The 10,285-nt window shown below is 38.7% G+C and overlaps 1 protein-coding gene across 1 annotated transcript in view; it reads right to left on the reverse strand.

Moving 5' to 3' along the window:
• LOC107560735 (semaphorin-3aa-like) overlaps nt 1-8,795 on the reverse strand; it is a 34,509-nt gene extending 25,714 nt beyond the window's left edge. Inside the window, exon 1 of the mRNA XM_016244991.1 lies at nt 8,272-8,795. Coding sequence (XP_016100477.1) covers nt 8,272-8,383 — 112 coding nt within the window. The 5' untranslated portion in view covers nt 8,384-8,795. The remainder of the gene's footprint in view (nt 1-8,271) is intronic.
• Between the last annotated feature and the right edge of the window lie 1,490 nt (nt 8,796-10,285).

Consider the following 10,285-nt stretch of genomic DNA (forward strand, 5'->3'; position numbering starts at 1 on the left):
AATTTATAAAAATAAACTCTTTCACAATACAAGAGGCCTAATTAAACTGAATGACTTTTGAGCTTAAAACATAAGCATCTGTGCCAAAAATATAAATGTCATGTTGTCAGTGGTTGCATCTATGCACTTTCTTCTGTTGCACTCTAAGCCTGAAAGTCTGTCTGTGCACGCCACTAAAAACCAGAGCTCTCGCTGATGTCCTTTGTTGCAGAATGCAACACAATATTTGTGCGCGACCGCATGAGATTCCTGTGTTGCCCTGATCCACAGAGAGAGGGGAGAGTATGTGTAACCGTTTAATTACCCCTGAATCTGCTCGCGACATGACGGGTGAACCGCAGAGTCTGTTTAAAACTGGCCCCCGTCCACAGACCGTGCAGAGAAAGCACAATCCGCTCTCCACAGCTCCAGATGACACACAAAACACAGCGCATGTACAGAGAGCGAGACTGACAGCCAGAGATAATGTGACATTAAAACAAACAGCCAAGAGAGGAGGTTTACAAGAGTGAAAGCTGAAAGAGAGCTACATATACATTTTTTACATTTATTCACTTCTAGTTCTCTTATAAGTGATGTGTGTAATTATTTTTTTTTGATGATAAAAAACACTCCTTTTTTTAGGTTCTTTCTGATGACTGAGTCGTCTATATTGACTTGAACTGACAGAAATATGCCCTTCACAAGCAGGGCTCCAGACTCCATTCATGAACAAATGACTCTTATGAACCAGTTCTTTGTAATTAAAGTCTTTTTTTTTTTTAAACCAAGAGCTTCAAACTTTCTCATATGTTCATTTGAATCAGACTCTCTTGGTCAGTGAATCATTCAGAGACGTTACTGAGTTCATACTGAGTCTCTCACTTAACTGCAAGTAATTTTTTTGGTACGATAAACCGTTTCATAAACCTGTGATATAGTCTACTAAACATTAGGATTGTTTAGTATATAGATTTGCCAATATTTTTACATGACAACACGTACAAATGTATAACAAATAAATATGACAGCATCAAGCTGGTACAGATAGTGTTCAACTAGTAAAACTACACGTTTAAAGAAATATTAATGCAATAATAAAAATAAACCCTAATAAAATAAAAAATTACACTTTAAGGTTAAAAGCTCCTAAGTAAATACTGATTGATGCTGGAATTTGTTAACCTTTTTTCCCCCTTTTTTTTGTCTAGAGCCCTGACAAGCAAACAAGCACACACACACACACAAACTAATACACATAGCCACTTAAGTCGTACGAAATCTGACTCGTCTGGAAACGTTTGTCTAAGGACACCATTGAAATTCAATAACAGGTGCACCACTTCCCAACACACTGCACTCAATATCTAGTCAGTAACCTAATACACAACATATGACACACAGGTGTAAACAACACACACTGCATCTGAATAATAAAACACTCTGCTTATTAATAACAATGTGTTATGAAGAGGAAGCTAAATGTGCAAATCCCCGAACCAAGTGGTTTCTGAGGGTCATTAAAGGAGTCTAACATCTAATAGGGTCAACAGAAGACTAAGCACAACAGGATGTGATACATTAAAAGGTCAATAAGGACGAAGCCCTTCCACAGCCACAGAGTAAATAATTCATGCGACAGAAAGACTTCAGGTGACCTTCAAGTTCCTTACTGCACTCCAGACAGAAGAGAGCAAAATAGAGTGAGAGAGTGAATGAGAGGAAGGACATGAAATATAAAATAAACACACACAGAATCATAGATAGAGACAGAAGCTTTACCAGTAACAAGCTACTTTTCCAAGAAGCAGTGAACAACAAGAACACTATAAACAATATACACTATCAAACGTGTTCGGTCTTTATCTTATAATGAAGCTTTGGGAAATCCAGATGTTTTTAGTGAATCAGTTCATTCAGATGTTTCAGTAAATAAATAAATAAATAATTCACAAAAGAGTATTTTAGTATTAATAACTGTCAGTTAAAATATAGATAGGTGCTTAAAAAAGTAAAAAAAAAAACAATCAAAAGTTAAATTCAACTGTTGATTATGGAGCCCCGTCCATGACATGCAGAAGAAAAAAATAGATATTGTGGCCACAAATTAAGAAATAATTCCCACAACTTATTAATTTGTGGCCACATTTGATTAATTTGTACCCTCATTTTAGTTAATATTTACATAAACTTGGGTCACATGACTACTAATTAATTCCCTTGTTTTAATATAGTTATATTGTGGTGACTAAATAAATTTAACTAAAATGTGGGAGAATAAAAACATTTATTATATTATATTAAAAAGTACTAAAGTAGCTTGTAGCTTGACAAACTATATTTTAAAAGTAGCTTTATTATGTGAAAATTAGACAGAGAAAAAGACAGAGATAGAGAGCGAGAGAGAGACAAATAAAAAGAGAGAGAGAGATCTACTTCTGGTGAAGAGGGGGAAAACAGACAGGCAAGAGACGGATGCAGATGAGGCCGTGAGAGAAACCAACATCATTCCCAGCCTCTCCATATAATCATTCCCATCCACCCCAAATCCTGGCCAGACGCCAGCTTGCACTTCACCCGGCAGCCAGCGAACAGCCCGCTATTATAGGATGCCTCCAGTCTGCGTCCAGTGCGGTCGGGCGCGGAGTGTCTATTTCGGAAGATTTAGGCTGAATTCCGACGACTCGCAGTCTCTCGTCGTCCCAGTGTCGCCCATCCCAATCAATCCCAGGAGGCCATGGGGCAGGGTAATGAAATGGGAAGCCTGGTAATTACGCTGTAGTGAGTAATTATCAGGTTGTTTCACAAGCACTTTAAAGTCCCCGATGCACCATTTTACCAGCGTGTGACAGCGGGATGGCCTTTTTCACAAAGGGACCTCCCTATCAGGGGCGTGTGTCCGCATTTTGCCACCTGCAGGGGGCAGTGTCTTCATATGCACCGACCACCTCCACCCTAATCTGGCATCTCAGATGGTATTTACGTGGGGTTTTGGGCACACATGGACCCTGTAACCCGCTGCTAATCCTACAGTGTGAATTCACAACCTCGTAACCACAAGTTTGAGATCCGAAAGGCAATCTGACAAGCATGTGAAGGCCTATCCCACAACGTACTGACAGATGAACGGGCCGCCGATAGCTCTGACAAGAGCAATTTTCACAGATGGTAGTTTAAAGCGTATGAGGGGAGTAAAGAGAAGACATAGCGCTGGTATAATTACAGGGAGGGGAAACAAAGATGAAAATCTATCACTCGGCCATCGTTTAACAACTAAGATGGATCTCTCTGTCTGTGATCGTCCGACTGGGCTCCCCGGAGGCGGCACAACTGAATTGCAAACTCTATGTGCAACTCATGATAAATCTGTGTGTGTGTGAGAGATAGCCGTCCCCCTTCTCGGCGCCTGTTGGAGTGTGCGTCTCTGGAGAGCATGTCTGCGCGTTTATTTGGCTTAATTACTATGCTGCATTCACAGGGGGAGTGAGAATGAATGACACTTCACTTAACGACTATCCTCTCCTGGCCAACTACTGTCTGCCCACCACCTTCATTAAAACAGCCGCTCTCTTCCTCTCCCGCTCCCTCTTTGCCACTCTTCCTCCATCCTTTCCTCTCTTCCTCTCTCTCGTTTTAACACTCAGACACTGTGTGGGTGTGAACAGTGATCTGTCATACTGCAGAGCATCAAAAGAGCCATCAAGCACCTGTGGACTATGCCTCTCCATTACACACACACACACACACACACACAAACAGCTCTATCACCATGGCCAGGTGTCTAATTATCTAAGCCTGCCTCCATTCTCACACATCTTGCTGGCCAAAAACACATCAGACACATTTTCTGTCTCACACACACATATAATGTCTCACTCACAATTATCCAATAGGAAAACAAGTTATTGTACAGGACAAGTTACTGTATGTGGGGCCTGATAAGAAGTTTTCTTGATACTGAGCTTTATATTTATAATAAATAATTAAATATAGATTATTTTTCTCTCAAAAATTTTTCTCAAAACATTTTTCAAATATGATCTCTCTCTCTCTCTCTCTCTCTCTATATATATATATATACACAATATATACACATACACACACACATATATATAACATGCATAATATAAAATATATATTTACTATATATTCATAAATAAATAAATATATATATTTTTTTACTATTATACACACACATACATTAATAACATACATACATATACATACACACACACACACACATATATATATATATGTATACATTACACACAGTATATTTTCATATATATTAATAATACATAAATAATATTTCATGACATCAAAAATGCATGATTTCAAAAATGTTTATATTTTGATATTATATCAATATTATATAAATACACAGTACAATTTTATGACAGAAAATGAGATTAACGAACAAATTCTGCATCAAAAATAATTATTTCTAGTAATATTTGTTCAAAATTCACTCAACAATTACTAAAAAGGGAAACTTTTCCTTTACAAGGCTGTCAATAGATTGTGGAGGTAGAATGCTGACTTCTAAATTATACGTTACTATTTGCATGCTACTAGTCTTGTATTTCTGTGTGCTATTTGCTCTTTAGACATTATCTGGTGATCAAATTAGTCTTAACACACCTGAATAAAATGCTACAATAGACTGTTTTCTAACCAGGCATAAAGCGTTAAAGTAACAAGCGATTAAATCTTTTTGTTCATATCTAACAACGAGTGACAGGACATTTGGCATTTTATCACATGCTTAGTTATGTATATCTGTGGCATCGCACTGGAAAGCTGCCCTGCTCTAGAGATCCCATTTGTCCGAATTCCTATTCCACACAAGTGTTACACAAACACCAATTATCATTTGATTGGCGGTGGTTGTGTTACGTCACACAGCATTTTCGCAATCGTTGGAAACATCTAGTTTGTTCTCAGTTTAAGAGGATTCAGAATTCAGTAAAAAAAAATTGTTCTTATCCAATGCGAAAACATCTTATTGTACAGAATGTGAGCCATTTTGACATCCCCAACGGATTTTTTGCATAGCAGTACCGCTTGTGTGTGTTTTTATCTGACTACATTTGTCAATCAAACTTAATCCAAATCCATTACGACATACAAAAAAACTCAGAAAAACATATCCATAAAGTGCACAGGTGGCACAAGTTTGGAAAGCATTTTGATGACGCAATGTGAGACTGTTTTCCCACAATGCTTTGGGCCATCCAAGCACAACAGCATTAACTCAGAGAAGCATGTGATTGATCACAGGTGGACCTGCATCTTTTATATATTAAAGTCTCCAGCCTTTCCTCTTAAAGTTAAACAACAGATGCTGATGCTCGGAGCAACAATTGGTTTCTTAAATCCTCTCTGTTCTCTGGCTCTCTCTTTCCTAACTACACATTCTCAGACAAAAATTAATTGTCTTTTTCACTCCTCCTCCATTCTCTGTCTCTATAAAAGAAATGAGAGGGTGGTAAATGGACCCTGGTGGGGTAAACCCATGCCACACACAGATCTTACAATCAACACACCAGAAGCGCAGATTCACTGACAGAACAGAAGGCTATATTTACCAAATGAGGGAGAGAGAGATCCCCGCCACACATACATGCGTATACTTTTGGTCATGTTCCTGAACAAAGAACCACAGCAAGCCCGCTAAGCTTACATTAAAAAGCGAAACGGCCCAAAATATGCCAAAAATGCTGCCGCTTATTTCCGTGAGAGATGAAAGCGCTGGGTTACAAAGAGACTGCTATAGTCTGGATCTCTCCGCTGTCTCCTTTAAAATAGCACAGCCCAGAGAATAACATGTTTTCGTTACCACCATTCACGCATAGCGGCCAGCATCATCAAAGCATTCAAATACAATGTGTTGAGTACTGTATGAGAGAATAATGCTAATACACAATGTGTGCGAGCATAAGTATGCATACTTGCTAGAATGTGTACACATGCCATTTATTGTGACAAAGCTAGTAAACTCAAAGGTATTTCGGCTTCAGTACAAGTTGAATTGACAGCAGTTTTTTAGCTCTAAAATGTCCCACCTATCCCTCCCTTCCATCTAAAAAGGCAAAATTCTAGGTTAAATGAGGCACTTACAATGGAAGTAAAAGAGAAACATCTGTAAAATGTTAAAACACTCACTGTTTCAATAGTATAGAAACAAAACATAAACCATATACATACGTTAACATGATTTCAGTGTGGAAAAAAAACACTTTCTAACCTTTTCTGTGTAGTTACTTCTAATTTCGACAACTTTGTTGCCATGACAATAGAACACCATAACCCCTAAAATGACTGTAAAAATAGATTTACAGCACATGTTTTAACAGGAGAATCAATGTTAGTGCTCTTATCGAATTAGACGCTTCACGTTTCACTTTAAAATGTTCACTTTCAAAATTGGCCCCATTCACGTTAGTGCTTCACTGTAGCACATTTTTTTTAATCTCCTTTCTTTTTTTTTTAAAGAAAATGACAGAGGAGCCAAAATTATATGCGTGCTAATCAGCATACTGTCAACTGAGCTTAACATGCATTGAACCAGCAATATTCCCTTAAAGGATTGCTGTAAAATCTATTTGGAGGCATGAGAAATTAGACTTCTGGCTGCAAATGCAGAGTCATTAAATTGGTTTCTTAAATCCTCTCTGTTCTCTGGCTCTCTCTTTCCTAACTACACATTCTCAGACAAAAATTAATTGTCTTTTTCACTCCTCCTCCATTCTCTGTCTCTATAAAAGAAATGAGAGGGTGGTAAATGGACCCTGGTGGGGTAAACCCATGCCACACACAGATCTTACAATCAACACACCAGAAGCGCAGATTCACTGACAGAACAGAAGGCTATATTTACCAAATGAGGGAGAGAGAGATCCCCGCCACACATACATGCGTATACTTTTGGTCATGTTCCTGAACAAAGAACCACAGCAAGCCCGCTAAGCTTACATTAAAAAGCGAAACGGCCCAAAATATGCCAAAAATGCTGCCGCTTATTTCCGTGAGAGATGAAAGCGCTGGGTTACAAAGAGACTGCTATAGTCTGGATCTCTCCGCTGTCTCCTTTAAAATAGCACAGCCCAGAGAATAACATGTTTTCGTTACCACCATTCACGCATAGCGGCCAGCATCATCAAAGCATTCAAATACAATGTGTTGAGTACTGTATGAGAGAATAATGCTAATACACAATGTGTGCGAGCATAAGTATGCATACTTGCTAGAATGTGTACACATGCCATTTATTGTGACAAAGCTAGTAAACTCAAAGGTATTTCGGCTTCAGTACAAGTTGAATTGACAGCAGTTTTTTAGCTCTAAAATGTCCCACCTATCCCTCCCTTCCATCTAAAAAGGCAAAATTCTAGGTTAAATGAGGCACTTACAATGGAAGTAAAAGAGAAACATCTGTAAAATGTTAAAACACTCACTGTTTCAATAGTATAGAAACAAAACATAAACCATATACATACGTTAACATGATTTCAGTGTGGAAAAAAAACACTTTCTAACCTTTTCTGTGTAGTTACTTCTAATTTCGACAACTTTGTTGCCATGACAATAGAACACCATAACCCCTAAAATGACTGTAAAAATAGATTTACAGCACATGTTTTAACAGGAGAATCAATGTTAGTGCTCTTATCGAATTAGACGCTTCACATTTCACTTTAAAATGTTCACTTTCAAAATTGGCCCCATTCACGTTAGTGCTTCACTGTAGCACATTTTTTTTAATCTCCTTTCTTTTTTTTTTAAAGAAAATGACAGAGGAGCCAAAATTATATGCGTGCTAATCAGCATACTGTCAACTGAGCTTAACATGCATTGAACCAGCAATATTCCCTTAAAGGATTGCTGTAAAATCTATTTGGAGGCATGAGAAATTAGACTTCTGGCTGCAAATGCAGAGTCATTACCCACGATACCTCATTCAGAGTTCACAAGCCGTATGAAAGGGTACCAGTGCAGAGTTTAGAACTACAGGACAGTGCAACTGGAAAAATTATATAGAAGAGCCAATACATGCACTTTGGACACATGGAAACAATCTGTTAGGGCAAAACAAGACTAAATCACATGCAAGAGAGTGAGAGAGACTGTCAAAATGAAACAGCAGAGTGACAGTGAAGGAATCCAAATATATATATATAATGGCAAAAAAGTCAAATTTGCGAATGTAAATAGGTGTAAGACAGGTAATGAGAATTAAAAAAGATAAAAAGGCTTGTATGTGTTGGTGATGGGACTGGTTGCAAAACTTACCCTTGTAGGAGAGCTTGAGTCTGGGCATGCTCTCTTTGGTGTGCTGGGGTGCAACTCTTCCAGGTAACGCCACCCCACACAACAGCAGAAAAATCCCAACTAGGTAATCCATGGTGCTGGAGCGCTGGCCTCCAGCCCAGGGGGGCTTGCAGCCCACAGTGCCCAGAGCAAAGTGCTTCCCTCTGGGATAGCGGAGATCTTCGGAGTCCCTCCTTACTTCAAAAGATCCAGCGCCTGGAGCTTCTCCCCAAGGAGGCAATCCGAAATCAGATCCCAAGTGAAGCAGGAGATGGGGGTTCACATGGCTCCATGTGGGGGGCGTTTCACCGGTCGTGGGGGTAAAGGTGTACTCCTCAGGGATGCGTTCTCGGACCCTGGTGGGGAGGACCAGTGAGTGGGATTGTGTGTTTATGGGAGAGGTAGAGTTTCAGTAAGGGATCCGGCAGACCCTCTCTCTCCGCTACGGCTTCGCGCACACACGCTCTCACACACACTCTCACAGACTGCTGCTTGTGTCCACGGCTCAGCCTGAATGAGAGGGAGAGAGAGAGAGCAGTACACCATCCACCGGAGCACAGGAGGGGAGGGGAGAAGAGGAGAGGGAGGGTAAGCAGCTGAAGGGGGAGGACGAGGGAGCTGAGCTGAAAGGAGAGGTATGCGAAAGACTCTTCTGCAAAGGTTTGGCTGCTCTGTGTCCTTCGTTTTTGCATTGCTTATAGGCTGCACCTACAGTGCATTGTCTTCCCTCCTCTCCTTTTTGGCTTTCTGACAGACCACCATATTTCATCACATTCTGAGCCTCTAGAATATTTGTGTTTGTCTGTGCATTAGCCTGGATTTATGTGTTTGAGTACAATTAAAATAGTGATAATGAAAATTGTATAAAAGGGTTGATTAAAATAGCATACTTACATATTTAAATAACATTACAAATATTAAAACAAAAATAATATTAAAATATTATATTAAAACATCTTTATTTTTTATTATTTTAAAAAATTAATAAAACAAAATAAAAATACAAGAAATTCTATCTATCTATCTATAATAAAAATGATTAATATAATAAATTAACCATAAAATTATTTTAAAAAATAAATAAAGGAAGAAGTAAAAAAAGAGAAATAAATAAATATCTAAATTCAGGAATTGAGGTTAATAAATTCTCTAAAATAAAATAAAAATAGAAAAAAAAAAATCTATCTATCTATCTATGATTTATGCAATAATAAATAAATAAATAAACTGTAGAACAAATTCTCTGCTACTTTAAAGTATTTCTCTTTTTGTCATTGTGAGAAATGTTCCTCTTTGGTGTCCATAAACCAACTTCAGCCTTTCTATTAAAATATGTGGCAAGCAAATGAGATTTACTAGTAATACTTAAAACATAAATTAAAAAGTAATACATCGAGCTAGACTATCCTGCCTTCTTACCCCTCACTCACTCTCTGCTTGTTGTAACAAAGCCTCTGATAGACAGAGGTGTTAATGTGTGATTTTTCACCCCTGAGTGCTAAAGACAAAAGTGCCTCACAAACACCAGCTGAGTGTGTGAAGGTATTTCACAACCTCGCAAATGCGCAAAAAAGAAAAAAAAAATCGACAGATCTCTCAATGCCTTTGGCATGTCTGTATATAAGTGTTTCCTGCTTTCATGAGAGGGTCTGTGCCAATGTCTCATCACCTTTACAACCAAACATGCTCTTTAGGTGTTTACACCACATAGACCTGCAGAGATGATGGACAGACACTACACCTCCTCCTCCTTAGACATCAGGAGGCTAAAAACATCCACCTGCAGCCTGGTCTCTATCCACTCACAGCAGATCCGCTGGCATGCCGAGGTTTTCCTCTGGTCGTCGCTCTTCTGTACCGCAACTATGTGGAGGGGATTTGTCAGGGTGCTTTGACTAATGATGTCTTAATGAATTGCGACTCGCCGTGCGCTAAAACGAGATAGCTCATTGACAACTAGTTTCCAGAAGCCTGTCAGTAGCAAAGTGGCAAATAT

The sequence above is a fragment of the Sinocyclocheilus grahami genome, unplaced genomic scaffold, assembly GCF_001515645.1.
Source record: "Sinocyclocheilus grahami isolate Dianchi unplaced genomic scaffold, SAMN03320097.WGS_v1.1 scaffold740.1, whole genome shotgun sequence".
NCBI lineage: Eukaryota > Metazoa > Chordata > Actinopteri > Cypriniformes > Cyprinidae > Sinocyclocheilus > Sinocyclocheilus grahami.